Here is a 25,871-nt window from a genome sequence, read left to right as displayed (position 1 = left end):
GTAATGTTTTATATGTGTGTGGTCTTTCCTAATGTAAAACTCTTGTATTTTTGTGGTTTATATGCAGCAGGACTGATGGATTTGAGGGTGCACGTTATTTTGTAAAATATTCTTAACCAATTTGCCAAGGAGAAACAAAAATGAAATGTTCATATTCTTCATTGGCTTGTACCTGCATGTACAGTATTTGGGCAGCAAGTAAAGATGATTAAAGCCAGTTTGAAAACTGTTTGCTTCACCTACATTTGGGCTGCAGAACCTTTCATACAGGAAACTCCCTTAACCTTTGACTTCCAACTACATGTTTGAGGCTGTTTGCTAGATTCAAAAGTGAGCTGAATTCTGGAAGACTCTTGATACCAGAGTATGGATTTACTACTGCTGTTTTTGAAATGGTCACTATTGTTTGATGCACAAACTTAATGGCCACAGTTCAGAGGAAAAGGAAATGCAATGCTGGATGTGGTATACCATTCACCTCCCAACAGTGATGGCAGAGAATACTTTAGTGGATTGGGAAAAAGAACCATATGCAAGTGACTGAACACTGTACAGTGAGGTAGATTTCTTCCTCACCCAGCCATTGTTCAGGTAGTACCCTAAGGCATGAGACCTGAAAGCACTCAAAGTTCTCATCTAGAATAACTGCATATTCCTACCAAGGTATTTGCCTTTATTATCCAGTCCCAGAAAAGTATTTCCTTTCATATTTATGTCATCGTTTAGGTTAGGTGACCCTTTGGTTCTTGTACTACAGGATAAAGGAAGTTTCAAGAGTTTGCCTTCACTACATTTTGTGTGTTTTCTGATGCTGTTTCTCATTTTCCACAAACCTTATGCCATCAGCACAACAGGCTCTGCACCAGTCCCTGCACCAGCCCTGTAGAAACACCCTGAAATTTAGGCTATTCATTTCTACTGTATATATGTGCAGTTGACTAAATACAGAAGCAGCAACTGCTGACCAAAGTGGATGATTTCACATCACATTCTCCACCTGCCACTTCCTCAGTGCAGAAAATTTGACACCCTGCCATCTACAAGTTTACTAAAAATATTAGTGCAGGATGTTTTCCTACAAGGGGTCCTTGCTCTGGAACATTTTGCCACAATAGGAGTGCATGCATTATCCACGAATCTACAATGACTTACCAGCAAAAATACAAGACAAATTTTGCAAATTCAGTGTGTCAATTTCATCTGCAAAAGACCTAGTAGCACTGTTGACAAACTGAGCAAAGATGGAACTTAAAGATCACCTAAATTTATCCATTCTTGAAAAGTTGTGGGAAACCAGATTCTTTAAGGTTCATTAAGATATTAAAAACTTATCAGAGGATCTGGTTACAGCATTATAACCCTGACAGTTAAGACGGCTGTATTTCAGAGAGAACAGAATTGTGTGTACAGTGTTCAAGTTTTATTTGCTTTGCTGTATGCACAATTTAGTTAAGGTAGATGGATTTTTGTTAACCAGGTGCAAACACTGTATGAACTCAGTTGATTTGCAAATCACTTAGTTAAACTAGTCCAAATTTGCATGTAGACAAGCCCTTAGAATCCTGGGCCAGATAAGCAGTACATTTGTGTTCTAGTCTAATAAAGTGGACATGTTCCCACTGTGGACTAAAGGGAGAGCAAACATTTGATTAGGGATCTGAACCCCTGAACCCAGAGGTGATTAACTCATTGTATCACTGGTGATTTGACAGATTCCAAATGAAATATTTAAGAGCCAAAAAGAATATGAAGTCAACTGATGTTTCACTGCAATGTTTTATTAAGGAATTTACATATACACAGGATAAAGTAAACCAAGTATGTCGCACTTTTTTGCTCACGCTGATGCAATCTTTCAAATGTATGCTTTCTAGTGAGGTGGCTGTGAAGGACAAGAAAAACCTGCCCCCTTGCCCCCCCCTTCTATGCTTCGGTATCAGAATGTCAAGAGAAAGCTGGGGATGGGGACTACACAAGAACAAAAACAGATATGAAAAAAGTATAAATTAGGATGTCATGGTAATTTTAAAAGTGTAAGAAATACTTGTGATGGGCTCTTGGCCCTCTATAAATTAATTATCTTGGTTAGTTCATTAAAATTTTTTTTTGTTTTTTGTTTTGGTTTGTTTTAAATTACATCAACACCACAGATTAGACAGAAAAAGCCACTCTGAAGAAGTGCAAAGTTTCACATTCCAAACACAGTGTGCGTCCCATCTTGTGTGACACTCCTGTTTGGTCACAGGAGGGGTCTTCAACATGACTTTGGTTCCAATGAAGATTGACTAGCCAAGCACAGAGAGGCCTCAGCTCGAAAGAACGCCACAGCAAGAGAGAAGAACCGAGGTGGCAAGATTTAGGTTGGATTAAAATCCAGTTCCTCAGGGGCTTTCCCTTAGCAAACAAAAACCCAGCAATACCATTTTATTTAAATCCAACTCCCCAAAGGCCCGATGTGAAGCCAGTAACGTAATTCAATTCAGCTACCTCAATCATCCCTCCCCTGAGATGCATAGAAGGGGGAGACAGTGCCCCCAAGAGCATTTGCATTCCACTGTGCTGAATGCAGGAGTTGAAAGTGGCGTTCTGGTCACTGAGGTTTCCCTGTGGTTTTGACAGTTAAAGGAAGAGATGGGTCTCAGTTATGGGGAACACAAAGGTTCAGGCTGAACAGAGAGGCAGAAACAAACCCTGAATGTCTCATGGAGCAGTTTTAAAACAGAACAAAAGGCCAAAAAAAAAAAAAGTGGTCATAATACGGGGGAGGAAGAGGGTTATTTCCACATTTGAGAGCTGAGGGTTTGATTGGTTCCTTGGGCACTTCCTCCGCCCATTGACTGTCCATATCCCATCATGCCATTAGCTCCATAAAAGTTCATCCCAGCCATCTGCTGGGTCATCTGAGAAGGAAAGGAGACAAGCCAGGTCAGGGAAATCATTCTAACACACAGCAGGAAAAAAAATAATCTAGACCCCAGGCCAGGAAAGCACTTGGTACAGGCTTAAAGTTCAGCACATGGGATAGTCCTATTGACTTTTATGGGACTAAAGCACAGACTTCACGTAAAGTACGTGCTGGGGATCCAAGTCTTGGAGGGGGAAAAGCCGTGTAACCAAAAGGTAAGGTAAGGAGTCTAGCTCTTGCTGCTTGACAGCCATCTCTGGCAAGAGGCTTGAAGAAGTGACAGCTTAATCTAATGTATTTTGCTAAAACGAAAGGCCAAAGACAAGGCAACAGTCTCATTTCCTACAGTCCCAAGTATCCTAGAGGCCTCTTACATACAATCTAATTAGAGCCAGATTGAAAACACACCCTATTTATCCCAGTACAGAAGTATCATACCCTGCCAACTTCTTATGAAGTCAGACATAACACAGGCAATGGGGCTTAGAGTAGAAGCATGCAGGAAGATTCATCTGGAGCCAGCTCCCCTCTTTGCAGTTCTGGGTGACGTGGTAGTCATGGAATAACTCTCGCCTGTGCCTTGCTGGCATCTAGGCTGCACTGAGAGTTGTGAGAACTTTCCAATGGCAGCAACTCTGTCTGCTCATGCAACACCTCCTATTCCAGCCCTGGGCTAAACGACCGAGCTCTGTGCTGGAGCACGTTTATTTCAGTTCTGAGGTTTGGTGGGCAGGGTTTTACCAAACTGCACAATGGTTTTGCAATTTGGACCACCACGGAGAAAGCTCTGATGCTAAGGAGGACACGACAAGTGACTAGAATGGGCTTAGGTGCCAAGGCTCCTGGCTCTGCCAGCGTCCTAAGATACCCTGGACAAGTTTTAGCTTTTCCATCCCTCCGTCTGCCTATCTCCAAGAAGGGATCCACCTTCCAGGCTGCTGCTATCATTCGTTTCGTACGTGTGAAGCATTTTAAGATGCTTGGAAGAAAGGCAAATACTAAAGCTTGATTCGAGCAGGAACAAGTCCCTCTCACCTGCGCAATGTTCCATTGAAGCTGCTGAGCTGGCTGCACACCATACACTGGTTGTGGTACTGCGGCCATGCCAGCAACGTATCCGGCCTGCTGTGCTGCCATCATTCCATTGGGGACGCCAATGACAGCCGTCTGCATGCCACCCACGTATCCAGCCGGGATAGCCATGGGGCTCACCATCCCTGGAGCTCCTGGTTGTGCCATCATTCCTACTGGCGGGGCCATCATGCCTCCAATCACGCTGCTGGGTGGGGCAACACCTGGAAAGCCAGTGTACGCTGCAGGGTATGCCATCGGAGCTGGGGCCATGAACATTGCTCCTGGAACAGGGCAAGAAGGTAAGTGGCCATAGGGGGAAAAGAAATACACTCAATGCTGATTTTTGGGAAACTGGGATTTGGCTGACATATGCCTTGAGCAGAATTGCCACACACTTATTTATTATTGCAAGAACTGAAATAGGTCCTTTTAAAAGAAATATAGGGCTGGCCGACTGCTAGTATTTTGCAGACTGAAGTTCCAGTTCTGGTCCATTACTCCCCAGGCCAACACACGCAACATAGATGCAGCATATTCAATCCCTGGGACAAGTTCCTCCGATCACCATGACTCCTGAGCAGGGGACAGGGCACCAACTGGATCCAAATGTAATCTGTCCTCTGCCAAGAGGCTGGCAGTTCTGGGGAGGAGCAGGGGTATTACAGCATGCAAAACAGGATGAATAAAACTCAAGGACTAGAAGACACAAGAAATCAGGGGAGGAAGAGGCATCCGTGGACAACGGCTCCTCTTGCTAACTCTAAAGGAGCTGAATTTCAATTGCACTTCAGTATTGTCACTGCATAGCGATACCCTTGCTAGAGCGAGGAGATATCACGAGCATTTTAAATGCAAATATCAACAGGGATATCAGACCTACTTGGAGGACAGGGCAGAATTCCCCTGTAATTACTGCCCATGGACGGGGGTATAAGGAGGTCTACGTACAACTCTCAAGACACAGTAGAAATCCCCAATGGCAAAGGGAAGTCTGCACACAGATCAAGGGGCCCGTATGCAGGAACTAAACTGGGGATTATTATTCAGGACCTTATCATCTCACTCAGTAAGGATCAGTGAGAAATATGCTCCCCTTCAAAGCCACTGCTCTATCTTCTTGGTTTCTTTCCCTCCTCTTGTGAATCTCCAGCTCTTCCCTCCATTTCCTTCCCTAAAACACACAATTCTCACCTACTAGTGGGCATCCCTCATGCCCTTCCCCATTCCACCCATTAAAAGGATCAGCAAGTGAATAGCTAATGCTGGCAATGAAGTAGAGTTGACACTCTGATGAGATTAACAGGATACAAGGAGTCCACCCCCTAAAGCTGCCTGAAGATAGGACTGCATTGGCTCACACCTGAAAGGTTTTCTTCACAACCATGAGGGCTAGAGTTTTGTAAAAAAAAGAAAAGAAAAGAAAAAAAGAGCTTAGAATCTGGACAGTCCAAATACATTCTGCAGGCTACATAAATACACCTTGTGGGCCAGAGCCAGCTCATAGATTGTACATTTTACACCCCAAAACAAAGGAATTCCTCAAGGAATACCTGCCCATTTGTAACAGGTCTCACATTAATCCAAAAAAGCTGCACTAGAAGCAATTCAGATCTGTCAATTTAAAGCTCTCAGGACATCCCAATCAGTGGCAGAAAACTTTTAGCTTGCTCCCTCCTTCCCCCACGATGTGCAGTACCTTGGGCAGGCATCTGGGGTGTCTGAGAACCATACAGGGAAAGAATGGAGTCTTTAGAGAGTTGTTTCTTTCCCGTTTCCTCCACTTTACTTCCTGGCTCAGGAAAAAGGTTCAGGTTTTCAGGAACAGACCCAGCGCTTCCAGCTGTTGGCATAGAGCCAGTGACCTGGGGAGAAACAAAGACGACCGTGACAGGCTCACCTTTGTGAACACTGAGGATGAAAACATGCAGGCCTTCTCCGTGCTCAATGTAGCCACCTGGCAGTGTTTGGGGAAGTCTATTACCACACACTACTCACCTTGGAGTCAGAGAGCGAGTTAGATTCCACGGAACCAAAGAGATCTAGATCCTTCTCTAAACTGCTGCTGGGTCTTCCATTTGGGACAGTGCTGGTCACAGGAACATCTGAGTGACATATAAAGGTTAGACGCCTAATATGGCTAGCCAGCCTTCCTGCCAGCTGAGGTAAGGTGGCAAGTGGTCCGCCAAATAAGCTGCCATGTGCAGGGACTGCAGATTAAGGTGGAGCCCTATGTGACCCAAGAAGCCCACTGCTTGGCTCTTTGCTTTGCTTCCCCACCCAGCGCAGCAAAAGCCTTTTTGGTACAAAAAGCATCCTGCCGTATGCTGAGCCACCGCCACCCCTCCTGAAACTCAAAGCAGCAGGCGCGGGTGGAAGCAAATGACTGCTGCACATGTCGTGCTGCTATCGTAGCGCAGCTGCTGTGCAGGGGACAGTGCATGGGTATTTCTGCTGCAACGCCAAGTGCTGGAGCTGCATTAGGTGCACTGGAGGGCTTTGATTCAGCTACTCTCGGGAGTTGTTTCCCTCATTCACCTGCAGCAGGAAATAAGCACTACAAATCTTATTAGAACTCACGTTTCTATTCAGAGCCCTTCACAAATCACCATCTGCAGCATTCAGAGGCACATTCTGCCCCGAACATGATTAGGAATCACTGAAGCATGGATCTTTAGTGCTACCGTTTGCCACCCTGAGAGAATCTTATGCTGGCAGGAATGCCTCACGCACAAAGCTATTCAGAGGTAACCTGCAAAACGTTTTGTAAAACCTGAACCACAATAGACTCGTGCACCAAAGAGCAAGGGTAGGAGTGCTCTGCTGGGGCATAGGGCCATACGATGTCAGTTTTAGGTGGCATATTGTTACTGGGATAAAGTTTTGCAGGGAGGATTATACCCCTCTGGGATAGAAAGTTGACTTGTTTAGTTTCACTTATATTTAGATTCCTAAAGAATCAAACTGCTTGGAAAGCTAAAATTACGCCCATAGGCTATCTCTACGCTCCAAAGGACATCACAAAAGATGGTATCTATAATAGGAAAAATGTATGTGTGCTGAATGCCCTAGATACCACAGGTAATTTCCATAGCTGTAATCCTCACCCATTGTAATATAGCATGCTAAAGTGGATTAAAGGATTTTTATTTAAAGTTAAATACAGTTTCCTTTTAAAAAATAAAATATTTAAAATTAAATTTAAAATTATGACAACCCATATTAAGGCCTAAACTTATATCAGGTCTATTCAAGTCAATTACATAAAAATATTCAATGTTTACAGCTGAAGTTTTAAAGAAACTGAAACCACTGAACTGGTAGAAGTCACTGGCTAAGTAACTGGAACCAGAGTTGGCTAAGTCAGCTTTTGACAGAAGTAGCCTCTTCTGCAGGTAGAGAGAATATTTTTTTCATTGCAGTTAATTTAGTTCAATGACTAGTTCCTGTAAAGTTGAGAAACTGACTGGGATTTTAAAAAAAGCACAAAAAAACAATTCCCCAGCCCCACCCCTTCTTATCTGTGAACAGAAGAGGATGGGAGCTACTAGTTTTTATATCTTAAAGGCCATGATGACCAGAAACACTGCTCAATACACTGACGACAGATACGACCTTTGTTAAATAAATCAGTTAAATAAAACCCTAAATGTGCTGGATAATTTTTTTCTAATAAAATGTAAAAATTAAGAATCTGAATAAACATCTGTTAAGCTGCAAATGTTTAAATAAGCATGTATGCTTAAATGTATATAGATATAATGTAGCCTCCCGATTAGCAAACAATACCAAATTTAGTGTGACAGCTATATTTAATTGCAAGTCAACATGTTTAAATGGTATCAACCAATAGAAATCAACCTCTTTAGGAAAATAACTGAAGTGCAGATGCAAAACAAGATTACAACTGATGATTTAAATCAACGTTTCCAGTGAGCAGATTTAAATCACTGATTGCAATCAGGATTTGAATCAATCCACCCTGGGATAGCTACCGCCTCCTCAGAGCACTATTGGCAAGTACCTTTAAGAAGAACCTAAAGTCAAAGAGACCCTTCCTGCATCATGATGTCATGTCCAATTTTCCAGTTAGAAAGTTCCCTTCACCTTAGGGAGTGGTGGGAGAAGTGAGCTTTTAAGGCTGCTCTAACCCAGGGAGACAGCAAGTATTCACTGAAACAGGCAGGCGCACTCATTTCCAGAGGCCATTCAACTGTTTACTTCCAAAAAGGTTTGTTTGTCCCCCTCCTTTTTTGGGGGGGAGGGAAGGGCCCGGTAGAGGAGAGAGAGAAAGAGAAGAAAAGAGTGTAATTTAGATTGCCTTCTAGATGGCCTTGCCAGAATATATCCCCAAAGGATTATGGGCTTTAGCAGCTGCCACCTACCTATGGGCACCACATTTAAGACCATTCTGTACTACTCAATACTTTTCAGAGAGAGTCACATGCTTTGGAACATTCTCTTACCAAGTCCTAGCAGATCCATTACAGGTTCAGTAGATTTAGGGGGACTTTTTCTTGGTGGCTGCATTTCATCTTTCTTTTGTGGCTAAAAAAAACGACAATATTAAAATCCAGAAATCTTGCAGTTGTTCAAACCTTCTACTTAACCTTTGTGAAAAGGATAAGGATAAGGATTCTGGGCTTGAATTATGACTGCATTTGATCCAGTTCAAATTGACAGGGTTACACACTTTGAAAACTGAAGTTAAAGCAGTTAAAGAGTCAGGCTCAGTTTCCTACCAAATCAAGTAAACAAATCGGACGGAGTGCCGTGCTTGTATCTTGAACTGGGATAACTCTTCTGCCATACTCAAGCAAGTCTAATAATAAATAAATAAATACACAGTAATACTAGACAAAAGTCATTAGATCTAGTTACTTATCTAAAGAGGAAAGATAGGGCTGAATCTCTGATCACTGCTGACAGATCCCTGGACAGCTCAGAGTGCCATATACTTTATACATTTTATAAAATCAGCCAGAAGGGGACTTAAAGCTTCCCAGCATTTGCCCCTTCTACTCTGAAGTACTGCCAGATGAGATATGATATTACAAAATTTGCATGTTCACATATGAAGTATCTTCAGAAAACCCTGAGCAGGATCATAGAACCATTCTGGTACTATGAGGTTTAGTGTAAACACTAGGATTTTCTGAAACATATCCCGTCCCAAACCTCCAGAGTATTGTCTTGCATTTCCCATCTTGAAGTTAATGGGAGGGACAGTCAAGAGACACAGCTTATCTTGACAAGGAAGCTATGTATTTGTGAACACTTGCCCAGTATGCACTCTGAACTTCAGCTGATAACCCATGCTCCAACTATACTTCCGCAACTATGTATGCAACTTATCATTTAACTGACAGGCATTATCGCTTAAGAATGAGCATCAGGACTGACAGCCAAAGGGGGAGTTTGACTACTTGCTTCTGCTATTCTGTTTGCCTTTGTCCTGGGAGTAACTGCAATAGCATTAAGATTCAGGTGGAGGAGAATTTACCCTAATTGGAAAAGGATTAGTCTTATGTATTCAGTTTCCATTACTGAATACAAGTGTAGGTTTTAACATCAAACTAAGCGGCTTGTGGTATACCAAGAACCACTATACACTTCAGTTTATTAGCTAGTAAAATGCAGTTAGCCAGATGGGAGAAGAATAAGACTCGGTCCCTTGAAAAAGTCATTGTGGGGTTACACAAAATTAGATGTCACATGCCTTTACTGTAAAGAAGGGAGCTAGAATCTACTACACGCTTATTGGGGGTGGGGAGTGTGGAGAGGAATGGTACAAAAACAAGAATTTCATTGTTTTGAGCAAACTAAACTGATCCAGGAGAAACGAGCAGCCCTTATTTGGAGATGAAATGCCACAAAAAGACTAATTTCTTATTGTTAAATTAGGGTTTGAAGGTATCAACACAGGGCTATAGTCACTAGATAAACCATGACAAGACAGGAATGGGAGAGAGGAGACAAACAGCATCCCAGGGTTGGAGAATACATAGAAATGGCAACTGTGATTGAGAGCTGTCTGTAAATTGTGTGTGTGTGTGTGTGTGTGTGTGTGGGGGGGGGGATGATGAACCCCTCTCTAAGCACCTGGTATTGGCCTGTTATAGACAAGACACTGAAATACACAGAGCACCAGCGTGATTCAATGCATTAACTTCTTAATAGGAAGAGACCAGAAAAATCTCATATTTCCATAGTAAGCTGTTCCATCTCTACTACACTTGAAAAACCCCTGTATCTTTCTAGATAGACCTTTACAATTGACCCATGATTGTACTTTTTGCCTTACCATTTTCACTTTCTCAAAGATAACAGGTTCCAGTTTCTTCTCTGATGCTGACTCACTATTCCTTTTCCATTTGTCATCTTTTTCTTTCTGTACAAAGAATCAAACAAAAGTGAGGGTCAAAGCTCAGCCCATAGTAATGGGGAAGTTAAAATAAAAATAGAAATAGAGTTTTTCCAAGCAAGTTTGTAATGAATTGCACCTTTTACCAACATGAAAAGTAGAGGCTAGTTAGATAACTACTTTGGCTTATAAACACCTCCCCTTAGCCAGCAACCAATTTTCCCAGGTGCCTTGGTTAATAGTTTAAAACCAGTTTTGCCATGTGTACACATGGTAATTTAGAGCTGTAACAGAGGATACAACTGCAGAATGGCCATGAGATAGTCCCTGCTTTTGGAGAATGAGTAGAGTTCCAAATAGTTAAAATTCCCAACACAAGAGAAATACTTCCAAAAAGTCTGTGACCCTATTGAAAATACAATTTACTCAGTTGCAGTTGAGGAATAAGTCAAGATGGCTAGTCCTGTACATTTGTCAGCTGATGGTTTTGGAGACAATTTTATGATAACAAGTAAATTCAGGATAAGACAAAGATATCAGGTCAGCGTTTACAAGCTTATGATTGGTCTTCTACACAGAAGTTCTTAGGAACTAGAGACTAACCCTAAGTGCACTGATGTCAAGACTTCGATCCATGTATTTCTTCTTTTCATATTTGTCTCTGATAAAGCCCTCCACTGCTCTGCAAGAGACTGGTTAAGGATGAATGACTCAGAAGTTGAAGCTGTCTATATAGACACGTTAAATAGTTCGACAAAACACTTTTTGTGACCACAAAATAATGGCAGTTTAAGGAAGTTCTCTTGCAACAGTAATTTTATTTTTGTTCCTTTAAATTAGTGTCAAAGTTGTCAATGCTAAATATTCTCCTGAAGCGAGTGGGTGAAGTTATTAGATCTAAAGTTATATAAACAAGCTGCTGAGGATAGCCAGAGCCATGAGGCCACTGTATTAAACCCCTGCCTCAGCAAGAGTGAGCTTTGCTGGAGATTAGCCTGTGTGTCAGCTTCCTGCCACACCAGTCTGCCTTCCTTACCAGCAAACTCCCTGAACCTCTACCAGTCCTAACCTTGCCTAGCAGTTAACAATCAGTGAACTCTAGCCTCCAAGCTCCTCGGATGTGTCTCTCCACAAGGCACAGTCCCCTTCACTGTACATTCACAAAAGATATAAAGGAGCAATGAACTTAGAGTCAATACACTGCAGCTCAACTGGTGTTTGACAAATACTTATCGCAATCACAGCACAGCACCGGTTTACAGTAAAACACATTTAACAAAAAGTCATAGGTTTACATGATACCAAGACAGGAAGGGTTACAAGCAAACAAAGTAAAAATATGCTTTCTACAGGCTAAGACCTAACTTAAGTTACTGTCTTTGTTCAAGGCAGTTTCCTCACCAACATTCCTTCCCAGCAATGGCTGACTTGCTGTTCACTGGGATCCACACACCATACAAGGTGCTGGCTTTCCTTGCCTCCTCAGGTGACATTTTTAATAGAGCAAGTTAAATAGTCATTTCTTGGTCCACTGTAGCAAGATGCCACAGCCCAGTAAGCTTTGCTAAAGACCATGAGCAATACAGAAAGGAGTTACGTACAGAGTTACTAGTGAAGGCCACATTGCACTTTAAGTATCAGACGAAGTCGGTGTTCACCCACAGAAGCTTATACTCCAATACGTCTGTTAGTCTATAAGGTGCCACAGGACTCTTTGCTGCTATTGCACTTTAAGAAAACTGCACAGTAACTATTAGAGAAGTTTTTAATAAAGATCAGTATTTATCTAGTCATTTGTTAGCACCAACACTAAGTAGCATCTACCTTGTGCACACATTCCTTACAATCTTGCATTGGCACAAATCATTCTGAGATACGGGATCCCATGTGTCTGAAGATCTGTCTACACAGCAAAGAAAAACTCAGAGCTGGCTCATGCCAGCTGACTCGGGCTTGCATGGCTTAGGCTGCGGGGCTGTTTCACTGCCATGTAGACTTCCAGGCTCGGGTTGGAGCCTGGGCTCTAGGACCCTGCAAGGTGGGAGGGTCCCAGAGCCCAGGTTCCAGCCTGGAAGTCAACAGCAATGAAACAGCCTGAGCCCTGAGAGCCCAAATCGGCTGGCACAGGCAGGTATCTAGTTGCTGTATAGACATACTCTGGGAGCCTGTCTTCAGTGTTATCTTTTTATATTACAAACAAATGGGCCACTGAGCAACAATCCTGCTTCTCACTCCATTTACAGCACTATGCCCCTGCAGTCTAGGAGAACTTCTCTAACTTAAAATGTTCAAACATTTTCAAAAGGCACCGAACACGTGCAGCTCCCACCAGCTTCAGTGGGAACTCAAAGTCCTTGGTGCTTTTGAAATTCAACCCTTCAGTTTGTTAGCGAACTGACAAGGCATATGCCATGCAAGGGCTTCAAGTTGTAACAGACTGGTTTTACTTAATTCTTATACTCTACAGAGCTTAGCAAGGATCACTCAGAGCTCTTCCATTGAAAACAGTAATGTACTAAATCTGAAGCACTGCACAGAGAGTGCCTAGCTAGGAACTTGTTTTCATGGCTGACACTCAGGCACAAAGATGAGTAGTTGCCCTCTTTGTAGAGAGGCTTTTCATGGTTAAGTCTCCTATATTACCAAGTAGCAAGCAAAGAAAGGATACTGGTCTGTCTGAGGCCGCCTGAAGGTCTCTGGCAGGTAGGCTTCATAGAGACGATTTGCCTTTCTGTTTCCCATCTCCTGCATACACTGCAATTCAAAAGAGAGATTGTAAGCCATTTGTTTCAGCATACGAAAGTTCTGTCATACAGACCCATGGTGCAAGGCCGCCCTCCAAGAGTCTTAAGCTCCTCTATTAAACTAGCAGAAGTATTTTTAGACAGATCTCTGAAGCCTGTTCTGTGCCTTTGCAGCAGACTGAAAACCCAAATATTGAGTGTGCTCAACATCACTTAACTGGAATAAACTGAGCCTTAAACTTTTGAGCAGCCAGGAGACCCTGTGGATTTGAAGCTTCGTTGCACAGGAGGTGCACGAGGGAGGTTTTCATCCTTAGGGGAATTTCATACTCAGAACATACAGAAAAGAAAACCCCATCAAGTCAGACAGTGTATCCCCTGAGCAGTGCAGGACTGGTCCTTTCATCTCCAAGACTCACCATTTTCCTTGGGAGACTATTCTGTAACTCGAAGCCTGACTGGTAATGTTTCCCGATAGTCAACCTACACTTTTTAAATCCCATGCCATTGCTCTAGTTCCACCCCAGGTAGCTCTCCCTCACCAGCATTTACACGCTTCCATGTATTAGGGTTGTGCCCATCTTGCCTCCTGCTCTTTAGCTGTCTGTATGCCATGTGATACATATAGTGCTTAGTCTTTCCTTAAGACAGACTTTCTAGCTTGGAAGCTTACTAGGTTTCTAGGTTGGAGGCATTATAAAGTCTTAGAAATAAGCTTTGAGATCCCAATTAAAGGAATAGCAGCTATAAGTCTTGAGAATTATCTAATGCTAGAGTTTAGGAGTGAGAACAAGAGCTGGCTGAGCAGAGGATTCCTATTGCAACAGCTGTTATCAGCCTCCAGGGCTAACCAAACTCAAACAAGACACACCGGCGCTTAGGGGTGCGTTTGTGCTAGGGCAATGAGACACCTTTTCAGGCTTGGCTAATTTGTGATCTCCCTTCTGTACAGCCCAAAGTAGGTGAGGCAGACCCACCAACTAAAGCCAGAGACAAGTGCATGCTTCTCGAAGCAGTTACTTGTTTCGGACAAATGTTTTATCAATATAACCAGAGCCTGTTTTTAACTCAGGGAAGTCTGTCACACTCCTACAGGCCATTATTTTAATCAGTCAGCACAGTGTTGTGTGTGGTTTTTTTAACCATATAGGGAGGAAAGCTTTGGTGATCGTTTTAAAGTCTCCTTCCACTGGACTCTCTCAGACATGTATTTTAAGATTTACTGAATCCCATTTTGCCAGAGCAACAGTTCTGTTCACATTATATGGTCCAGCTCCATTTTTACTTGTATCTGCGCTTGAGTCCACTGGTCGAGATTGACAGATTTCACCCTGGATATGTGAACTCCTAGATTCCGGTGGATCCCAGCACAGCGAATACAAATGAACACGCCAATATTCCAGGATGCCCATCGTGGCCCTGCAAAAGGACATCAAAAGAGGCAGTCATGTACACATTCATAAATCCCCACTGCCACGAACAATCTCTTATGAGAAACTGCACCAAGTGAACTGTGGATTGATGATTTTGCATTTTCATCTAGAATGGAAACTGGGATTAGACACTAGCAGTGTGTTCTCTTTAAAAAAAAAAAAAGACAGGTCCAAGTGTAAGACTTAGGGAACAAATGTTTTATGTTTCCTCCTTCCCCCTCCAATCTGGGTTATTTGTGTAACATAACAGAACGCTCTCAAAGTGAAACCAGAATAATCCCGGGGTACAGAGAAAAGATGCACCACAAGAACATCCTTTCGCTTAACCCCCATTCTTTTTAAGTGACCTTTTCGATATCGTGCAGCTAGTGTCCAGCCATTAGACCTGTACTGGAGGGTGGTTTCAAAATCTCAAGTTTAGCATGGAGCGAGACAGTTAATGTTACTGGCAATGTTACCTAAGAGCCAGATTTCACTATCAGACTATGCCAGACAAACACCACTGCTCAAAGATGAGCTGCACTTAGTGTTTGAGTTATTTGACCTTAAGACAAGGAACATGACTATAAGTCTTCCTCTACTCCTGGAAAGAAACAAAATGTATGGTACGAGATATAGCCATGTTGCTTAGGTTACAGCAGAAGACGAATACAGAACAGCAGTTTATTTGTTCTCCTGATTCCAATAGCCTGACTGATTCTCCACCTTCGGCAGAGTGAATGTTAGGATTGTGATCTGAGAGAGAAGTTGATACACAGTTTACTCTTCAGTCTTTAGACAGTTTTGCTTTTAGATGCAAGGTTAACATGCAACTTTCAACAGACAGGAGAGCTCTAAGGTTTGGAAGAAGGGAGGTCATGCTGGGAAAAAACAAGGGAAAGCTTTACAAGTTTAATTTCACTCATTGTAAACTAGAACATTAATCTTTCTGTGAAATAAGCATGGAGATACATTGCCAAGTGAAATACAGAGCCTCGTGAACTGCTACTCATTGCCACCAGGTGGCATTCACACTACTGTTCCCATCCCAACTCCTCTCCAGAAAGATTAGCATTTGAAGTTTCTGACTATCACTGCCAGCATGAAGTGATCAGGCCAGTTTCAAGGCATGAACAACTCTGGAAATAACCTTCCTTTGTTGAGCACAGCCAGTTCTCCAAAATCCACAGATGGACTTGACCCAAGTTCCAAAGGCCTGCTGAATATTTACAAAAGCCCAGCTAGCCTACAGCTAGTTTGGTTTGCAAACTGTACCTCATGCAATGTAAATTCACACACAATATCAAGGCTGGCAGGCCAAAAAAGTGATCAACTGATAGAGGCATGCTTTAGAGCACTTAGAGTAGATACCCATACACTTAGTAATAACACCTGCTCAAGAAATACAGGAGTAGATAGAAGGCAATAAGGGAAAGTTGTGTAATTTTAGAAAGCAGAAGTGTTCAAGACTTGCATATACGGTTGTGTGCCAATGTAGATACTTTACTATTTAAAACCTTTTATTTTTCCTCCCCTTCTGTTACTTCTAGTAATGCTAATGCTCTTCAAACCTGAACGAAAGTTAACAAGTCTGGGCACAAAATCAGTGCTAAAGCTTGGATCAAACTCAATGTCCTCTCTTCCCTCCTGAGAGTTTTCAGATCTATCAGATTTATTTAAGACAGAATGCATAAATAAGAATTGGAAGTTTAAAAAGAAATCAGTTGAAAGATCAGGATTCTGAATGGAGAGATATTCCATGTTTAAAACAGATTAAATTTAGCATTTGTCTTTTAATCGGACCAAGTGCTGTTGCTAAATAGGAGACAAGCATCAGGTCTGAAGAGCTCTGTATAGCTCAAAAGCTTGTCTCTTGCCAACAAAAATTGGGCCAATAAAAGATATTACCCTCACCCACCGTGTCTAATATCCTGGGACCAACAAAGCTACAGCAATGCTGAAAACAATTTAGGACTACCAATCATATAAAGTTTATTGGCCCGCCCTACATCAAAATCATGGATGCAATACAAAATCGGGTATTTTACTTGCTCATTAAAGAAAAGTTTGCAAAAAAGTCTCCTCACCCCAGCCAAGCAGAGCTATGCTTGATATAATGGAAGGTATCTTCCACTAACAAGTGGCCAGATTAGCACCTAACAGATGACAGCTGTTGAACATTAACACCCTCTCCTGCTGAATCTGAATTCCAAACCAGAAGAGTTTCAGAGGAACAGCCGTGTTAGTCTGTATTCGCAAAAAAAAAAGGAGTACTTGTGGCACCTTAGAGACTAACCAATTTATTTGAGCATGAGCTTTCGTGAGCTACAGCTCACTTCATCGGATGCATACCGTGGAAACTGCAGCAGACTTTATATATACACAGAGAATATGAAACAATACCTCCTCCCACCCCACTGTCCTGCTGGTAATAGCTTATCTAAAGTGATCATCAGGTGGGCCATTTCCAGCACAAATCCAGGTTTTCTCACCCTCCACCCCCCCACACAAATTCACTCTCCTGCTGGTGCTAGCCCATCCAAAGTGACAACTCTTTACATAATCAAGTCGGGCTATTTCCTGCACAAATCCAGGTTCTCTCACATCCCCCCCACCCACATACACACACAAATTCACTCTCCTGCTGGTAATAGCTCATCCAAACTGACCACTCTCCAAGTTTAAATCCAAGTTAAACCAGAACATCTGGGGGGGGGGGGGGGGGTAGGAAAAAACAAGAGGAAACAGGCTACCTTGCATAATGACTTAGCCACTCCCAGTCTCTATTTAAGCCTAAATTAATAGTATCCAATTTGCAAATGAATTCCAATTCAGCAGTTTCTCGCTGGAGTCTGGATTTGAAGTTTTTTTGTTTTAAGATAGCGACCTTCATGTCTGTGATTGCGTGACCAGAGAGATTGAAGTGTTCTCCGACTGGTTTATGAATGTTATAATTCTTGACATCTGATTTGTGTCCATTTATTCTTTTACTTAGAGACTGTCCAGTTTGACCAATGTACATGGCAGAGGGGCATTGCTGGCACATGATGGCATATATCACATTGGTGGATGTGCAGGTGATCGAGCCTCTGATAGTGTGGCTGATGTTATTAGGCCCTGTGATGGTGTCCCCTGAATAGATATGTGGGCACAGTTGGCAACGGGCTTTGTTGCAAGGATAAGTTCCTGGGTTAGTGGTTCTGTTGTGTGGTATGTGGTTGCTGGTGAGTATTTGCTTCAGGTTGCGGGGCTGTCTGTAGGCAAGGACTGGCCTGTCTCCCAAGACTTGTGAGAGTGTTGGGTCATCCTTTAGGATAGGCTGTAGATCCTTAATAATGCGTTGGAGGGGTTTTAGTTGGGGGCTGAAGGTGACCGCTAGTGGCGTTCTGTTATTTTCTTTGTTAGGCCTGTCCTGTAGTAGGTAACTTCTGGGAACTCTTCTGGCTCTATCAATCTGTTTCTTTACTTCTGCAGGTGGGTATTGTAGTTGTAAGAAAGCTTGACAGAGATCTTGTAGGTGTGTTTCCACGGTATGCATCCGATGAAGTGAGCTGTAGCTCACGAAAGCTCATGCTCAAATAAATTGGTTAGTCTCTAAGGTGCCACAAGTACTCCTTTTCTTTTTGCGAATACAGACTAACACGGCTGTTACTCTGAAACCTATAAAGTGTTTGATTTCCCATTCCCCACCCCTGCAGGAAAACACAAAAAAGTAGGCCTCCTATACACTAACTGTTTTATTGGCCTGTCTGAAAGGGGAGTGTTTTTTGTTTTGTTTTTTAAACCACCACTTATGCTAGTATAAGCCGCTTATTTCGCTTTGCCAAACTGGAATAAATTATACCAGTACAAACCCTTTTATACAGGACATAGCAGCACCTAAACTAGGGGAGTTTGCTGCTTTTAACTTTGTCAACATAGTAGCAAAACTTAAGTTTAGACAATGTCATATACACCCTGTCCCCCCAGCAGTCGCTAGCCCCCTTTCAATACTTTAGAGAAAATGCAAGATTATGTTATACGTGTGCGCAAACCATGGTAGCTATTTTCCAGACAGAGGTAGGCAGAGTTCCTGCCCTGAAGAGCAGACAGTTTTAGTCACTGAACTCCTTCATTTAGAAAACTGCAGCGTACACTTTTAGATAAGGAGCTCTACTCCATCAAGATATTTGTTCAGGGACAGGGTAATTAACTCCCTTGCATCTGGTTAGAAAGCAGGACCTGAAAGCTCAGTGGAGATTCAGGAGGAAGCTTGTGAGAGGAAGGGGAACTCATGGAGAAAAATCCTTCAGAAGATGAAACTTCTCACCATTGTTAGGTAGAGTCAGCCTTCAGGGTTAGCAGCATTTCCTTATTTTCTGGCCTCCCCGTGGCCACACACTGATTGCTGTCAACCAAGCAGGATAGCAAACAAGCAATATGGAGGAATTATACCCCACAGAGAACAGTTTGAGAACCACATATACAGAAAGGAAAGCTAACGTTTTCAGCTGACCTTGTATGGTTTAATCAAAGTTCCAAGGACAATGAGTAGGAAATCTCTAGTCTACAATACCATTGCTCTCTTAACTGCCTCTTTAAAAAGGCCATTTCTGGACTTCACATCCCAACTCAAAAAGTAGTTCCTGATGAACACCTCAATGTGAAGCAAAGTGTGCTTTGGACACCTAATAGCCATCACACAATAATGGCATAGAAGCACCTACAGTGCACTATGGATATATTATTCAGGAAGGAAAGCCCACAACCCCTTTGCAGTAGGTAAGTATTCTGGTATCTGAGAAAGAGGCACTCAGGTAAGTGATTTGCTGAAGGTGTTACAGTAGTCAGCAGTAAAACTAGGAAGACTGCAATCCCAGTGCCCAGTTGCCAAATTTACAAGTGCCTCTTATTTAATAAAAACTGTCCCATTTATAGATTTCATTTTTGTGTCTCATTTCAGACCATTCTAATTTAGGGACTAACTTTGTTCAATCGAGGTAACTACCAGGAATTTTTCAGGGTTATACGTAAGTTAAACTTAAGCCCTAGGCTATATTTAGTGTTTATAGGACTAAACGGATTAATAGTAAACTAGATACTACATCAGGGGCCATAGTAACCTCTAGTTACTGTGTCCCATGGTGCTAGTTAAGGCCATTTCACCTTCTACACAATTATACCAGATGAGAACAGTGCTCTTGTTCGCAGTACCATCTGCAGTGATCTATGTCCCTCGCTCATCATTTTTGTGTTTCATTTAGGAGGTAGGATCAGAAACAGCTAGGACTGGGTATTAAAATGACAGCTGTCTGCCACCATATTCTGAGTTCCAAGCTCAGGAAAAATCCAGAACACATACAGAGTTGAAAGTTTAGAACCATTTTCTGCTAACTGACATTTTCTAAATTAATACTTAAGCTATAAAAATCCTGTTAGTTGCCAATATTTTTGCTTGGTAGCAGCAGATGCTGTCCTCTGAGGTAACAGACTTGTTTCCCCTATTTGTTGCTAAGAGCACAGAAACGAACAATGAAATGAGATAAGAAAGAGAAGCAAATGAAATGTCAGAGGGGGAAAAAAAATGCAGATCAAAAAAGCAAAGCAGAACCGTTACAAAGACGTTCTTCTGCTTTTTAGAACGAAGGCTAATATTTTGATTCAAATGCATTGTTAGGAACCTTGATGCTCCGATACTATTGTGATGGAGTTACAAGCATACACAGACATCCCAAACACACAAAGATGCCTAAATATTTTATCAAACATACATTGCATTTTTCCTCCAGCCCTACGAAGTGGGCAAAGCATGTGAATGCCGGGTATGCACCTTCACCTTTGCTCTTTATTGCATAAAGCAGTAATCAATTAGTCTTCTTGTAAGTTCAGATATTACATCCAGATAATGTTAACTCTTCAAAGAGAAGGAAGATGATTTTGCTCCCCTTGGGCAGAAAGGGCAACGCTGTAAACTGAGCGGCTGCAGTGTGCAGCAGGAACTGTCTGCTGAAAGAGCTGTGATGGATTGACACAGGCAAGGCTCAGTACAATGGAAAAAGAGTAACTATAAAAATAAAGCATTAGTGATTGGGAGAACACAGGCATCAGCCTGTCAATAGCAATGCAAGGGCAGCTTAGACTTACACAATTGAAGCAGCGGCCACACAGCAAAGTATAAAGTGCCAAAGGATATTAAAGTTAATGTCAATCAGGACCCTTCCTTCTCAGGTAATAAGGAAGATGGAAGGAATTACATGACTTCTTGCTTGGGAGAGCCCTTGTCTTAGCAACAAGGCCAAATTTAGGTTGTTCTGAACAGCTTACCCTTTACGAAATGCTGGGCAGAGTCCAGCTGTTCAAACAAAATGGAGTATGAATATGCAAGACTAAGTATATTGCCCTCCACATCCTCACTGATCCTTCAATTGCAACAGTCACTACTTACTCCTTAAAGGCTAACACAGGTTTTTGTTTTGATGTTTCTAATTTCCATGACATACTTAGCTTTGCAAACATTTGGGGCTAAGGTTAGCCCGCTAATGTAAATGCAAACAAGTCTTATACTTCCCCATGCAGATTTTTGTAATCATGGGATTCTTAAAAAAAAAAAAGAGGAAGTTGTTCACATGAAACATCCAGCTCTGAAAAAATGGTGCAAGAGAATATTGTTTATATTCTGTACTTCTAGTCAATGTCAAGAGTGCTGCTGCTGTTTATGCAACGTGATTAAATCTGCAAAAGCCCCTTTATGGACTGGTTCAGAGAATATTACAGAACGGAATTAGGTCCTACTAGAATTTAGTTTTGAGGAAACTAGAGGATGCAAAAAGTTAAAACTATCCTAGTGACCTGCAATTTCAGTTGGGAACTTAATGCAAGAGGCATAGGATTAGATAGGTTATGAACAACGAAATTAAGACATACAATATTTTGGATAACGCTTTGCTTCTTCTACCTTAGACAAACAACTTTTTGGGGGGAAAATGCAAAATCCCAGCCCTGGAAGTATTTGTCAATGTAGCCACAAGAATTGCTGAAGTAGTGGTATGCCTCTCCTGCAGCCTTTATCCACCCAAACGCTTCCTGTTAATTGCTCTGTGTGCAGTTTGCCGACCACTGTCTTAACTTTTTGGCCCAAGGGCCACATCTGAGTTTGGAAGTTGTATGGCAGGCCATGAATGCTCACCAAATTGGGGTTGGGGTGCAGGAGGGGGTGAGGGCTCTGGCTGGGGGTGCAGGCTCTTGGGTGAGGATGAGGGGTTTGGGGTGCAAGAGGGAGCTCCGGGCTGGGACCAAGGGGTTCAGAGGGCGAGAAGGGGATCAGGACTGGGGCAGGCTCCAGGCGGTGCTTACCTCAAGCGGCTCCCGGAAGCAGTGGCATGTTCCCCCCCCCCAGCTCCTACGTTTAGGAGCAGTCAGGAGGCTCTGTGCACTGCCCCGGCAGCTCCCATTGGCCGCAGTTCCTGGCCAATAGGAGCTGAGGAGGCAGTGCCTGTGGATATGGGCAGTGCAAGGAGCCCTCTGGCTGCCCCTGAACGTAGGAGCTGGAGAGGGGGGACATGTTGCTTACTCCTGGAGCCGCTGGAGCGCAGGAAGCCCCAGACCCTGCTCCCCAGCGGGAGCTCAAGGGCCGGATTAAATCGGCTGGAGGACCGGATGTGGCCTGTGGGCCGTAGTTTGCCCACCCGAGTTAGGAGTTGGAGCATTAGGTAAGAGGCCACATTTTATCCTGTCTCCACCTGTATAATCTCATTGTTTTCACCAGAACTACAGAAGACACTAAAGGTAAAATTTGGCCTAGCATATTTATCGCAAAAGCCCTTTAAAAACCAGATTAGTAAGAAAAACGTTTGACTTGCCAAATAATTGAAGAACATTGAAAGAAATATTTCGGAGTAACAGCCGTGTTAGTCTGTATTCGCAAAAAGAAAAGGAGTACTTGTGGCACCTTAGAGACTAACCAATTTATCTGAGCATAAGCTTTCGTGAGCTACAGCTCACTTCATCGGATGCATACTGTGGAAAATACAGAAGATGTTTTTATACACACAAATCATGAAAAAATGGGTGTTTACTACTACAAAAGGTTCTCTTCCCCCCCACCCCACTCTCCTGCTGGTAATAACTTATGTAAAGTGATCATTCTCCTTACAATGTGTATTACCAACAGGAGAGTGGGTTTGTTTGGGGGGGAGAAAACCTGGATTTGTGCTGGAAATGGCCCACCTTGATTATCATACACATTCTAAGGAGAGTGATCACTTTACATAAGCTATTACCAGCAGGAGAGTGGGGTGGGAGGAGAGAAAACCTTTTGTAGTGATAAACACCCATTTTTTCATGATTTGTGTGTATAAAAACAAACATCTTCTATATTTTCCACAGTATGCATCCGATGAAGTGAGCTGTAGCTCACGAAAGCTTATGCTCTAATAAATTGGTTAGTCTCTAAGGTGCCACAAGTACTCCTTTTCTTTTTATTGAAAGAAATGGTTCACATGAATAATTCAGATGGACAGAAAATAGAGCGATCAACACTATATTGTAAACACAGGTCCCTACAGGTTGGCAGAATTACAGCCACCAGATGGCTGTAAAACTTTTAAGATCTTAATGAGCACCTACTCTCCTGTGCACAAAGTTACAAGTTGGTGGCTCTATCATCTAGTATTATATATATTAAGGGGAAATTGGCAACTTGACATTATGCTGATTAGGGAAAGGGAACTGGATCAAAATGGAGTGAGAGATGGCTAAAGGAAGCCAGTCCATACCCTCTTAACCCTGCCTACGCCCCCTCCCGTGACAGCTGGGAATACCAGAGGGCCTCATTCTTGACCCAGGGATGGGTTGCATGGAAAGCCACCTCTAGGAGTGAATTGTAGGTATCTCTATAGTTCGTTCACTCCTTGGCAATCCCAGAAGAGGGCACCACAGATCCCAGTTAGTCCTAGGTGTGAAGGGGCATGTGGACCACTAGGGTGGCCAAGTTTCCCATAGGATAAAGAGCTACTACTAGTGGCATGGATTTGAAGCCTTAACCTAGAGGGTTAAAGGTTCCATGTTCCTTTACTAGTCTTATCAGCCAGTGCCCAACCTTCATCAAAATACATATTAATACTGCAAATTAAGAGTTGTGCCAGTTTTATATATTAAAAAAAAAATCTAACTCCAACACCCTCCTTCACACACAAGAAAACATGAGGCACTATCCAATTGAACTGCTTGTATGTAGCACTTTTCCAGAAGGCTACTTTAAAAAAAACAAAACAAAACACAAAAACCAAAAACCCAAACACTCTTTAAAAGCTCCCTAGCTAGTTAAGTTTCACACACATTTTACTGGGTTTTATCATTTGCCACACACACACACAGAGAATGCCATTTGAGGGAATTTTCATTTTTAAAATCCTAGAGGGATTCACTTTTTGCCCTCCTCTATTCAGCACATGGCATTTTGGCTCAAGCTGCTTATGTCCACTTCCTCTGTAATAACCCTGAAGGCATTTATGAATAAGCAGAAATTGACTGCAGAGAAGGGGAGGGGGAGAGGGAGGATGAGGTAAAATAGATGCTTTCATGGGACAGGAAGGAGAGAGCTTAGCTATTCAACTCCTAATGAAACAATCTCTGTGCGCACAATTGTTCAACTTGCCGGCTCCCTGCCTGCAATTACTCCAGCAAAAGCCCAGCTGTGAGAGGGAAATGTGCTGCAGGGACTGAATGATCCATGCCAATGCTATTGCATGCGTTGGACTCAGACATCCTGCAAGCATCTCCCTCAACAGTATGTGTGGGAGAGACTATGTGGGAAATTGTGCAGGCAGCAGGATAGATCCCAGTAAGATAACACCCAAATCAGCTAGTACAAGCCATCACTGGTAGCCAACTGGAAACTTTCCATTGAGCAAGAACTGAGAATAAATTCCCCTTCCCTGCTTTCCAGTCAGCCAACTGAGGAACAGAAAGTTTTTTTTTGTTTGGTTGGTTGATTTAAAAAAAAAAAAAGAGCCCCCAGTACTTTCCACTGACTTATTTCTCTTCTGGAAATGATATTGCGTAAGAGGACTGACTGGAATTCACGATATTATGGATTGCAGCTTCCTCTGGGTTTCCCCACCTCGCACATGCAGACACTCACTTTGCACCAGTCTGGTATGCTGTACACTTCTGCCCAAGGATTGAGAAATCTGTCACTGTTCTACAAGGACAGTCAATGCAGTCTCCGCAGCGTCCCACAAAGGCGCTAGATGATTAAACTATGTCCTTAATGCAAGCCCATTAGAATTTAGGAGTCACCCTACCTTAACTGAAAGAAACACACTTATATAAGTCCCTCCCCCATCTATGGATAGTTGGTTTGAAGTACGATGTGACCCATGGTAAATTGAGGTAGTGACTCTTAAAATCTAGATACTGTAGAATCACAGAACTGGAAGGGACCTCAAGAGGCATCTAGTCCAGTTCCTTGCCACTATGCATCGCACAAAGCAGAATCTCAGCTCCCATCTTCTCTTGCATAAAGAGTGAACTTGCTGTTATATGAGGAAGCAAAAGCAGAAGAGTCCCTGTTGACAATGTCGTGAGCCAGGGATACTTTGGAGACTGAACAATAGGCCATTCAGGAAGTTGGCTAAAACATCTAGAAGCTTGACTTTAAGAAGCCACTCTGAGGAGCTCTCTCTTCCTTCGCAGGTCAACTTTAAAGGATTTTTTTTTTAAAACTGCACAATTGTCACAAAATTTACTTACTGGCACATACAGCATCTGCCCACCTTAGCAGGATGATACAAGACTGAATGAGATTTTACTCAACCATCAAAAATTGTTCCAGGTGCTAACACGTCGGAGCACTGCCTTAAACCAACTAATTGAGGAATGACGAGGTTACTAGCAAAAAGGAGTGCATCTGATGAAGTGAGCTGTAGCTCATGAAAGCTTATGCTCAAATAAATTGGTTAGTCTCTAAGGTGCCACAAGTACTCCTTTTCTTTTTGCGAATACAGACTAACACCGGCTGCTACTCTGAAACCTGTCATTATGCTAGGTTACTAGCAGCATGAACTATTTGTTCCACTCCAAATATTGTGTAGGGAGCCTAGGCACCTAACTCAGACTTTGTGAATCCCAGTCACTTCCTAGGCACTTAAATGTTATGCTGAGTGTTGCGGTGCTTAGCCATTCCTAAATTCCTTTGCTTACAACAGGTTAGATTTACAAGTGTGTCATTCACTATACTTTAACACATTTATTCAGTTTCTTAACTTCTGTGTTTGTCAAACTACAAAATTCCTTAAGTGCACAGATGTATGTATTTTCCTGGTTAGTAAAGAAAGTACCAAATTTAGTTGCAAATCAACATATTTCAATAGTTATACCCAGAAGAATGAACCTCT

General features: G+C 42.5%; 1 protein-coding gene across 2 annotated transcripts in view; it reads right to left on the bottom strand.

Moving 5' to 3' along the window:
• Nucleotides 1-1,757: 1,757 nt before the first annotated feature.
• The window catches only part of SMAP2 (small ArfGAP2), a 37,970-nt gene continuing 13,856 nt past the window's right edge, over nucleotides 1,758-25,871 (bottom strand). The window contains exons 2-10 of one of the 2 annotated variants that reach the window (XM_048825699.2): nucleotides 14,370-14,503; nucleotides 13,009-13,094; nucleotides 10,944-11,022; nucleotides 10,281-10,367; nucleotides 8,443-8,524; nucleotides 5,975-6,081; nucleotides 5,676-5,841; nucleotides 3,941-4,260; nucleotides 1,758-2,900 (exon numbers count right to left, since the gene is read on the bottom strand). In XM_048825699.2, coding sequence (XP_048681656.1) covers nucleotides 2,775-2,900; nucleotides 3,941-4,260; nucleotides 5,676-5,841; nucleotides 5,975-6,081; nucleotides 8,443-8,524; nucleotides 10,281-10,367; nucleotides 10,944-11,022; nucleotides 13,009-13,094; nucleotides 14,370-14,503 — 1,187 coding nt within the window. In that variant the 3' untranslated portion in view covers nucleotides 1,758-2,774. The other variant, XM_048825700.2, reaches the window with a different exon arrangement.

Source organism: Caretta caretta, chromosome 19 (genome assembly GCF_965140235.1).
Source record: "Caretta caretta isolate rCarCar2 chromosome 19, rCarCar1.hap1, whole genome shotgun sequence".
Taxonomy (NCBI): domain Eukaryota; kingdom Metazoa; phylum Chordata; order Testudines; family Cheloniidae; genus Caretta; species Caretta caretta.
The sequence above is the reverse complement of the archived record's forward strand: the minus strand, read 5'-3'. Positions and strand labels throughout refer to the sequence as shown.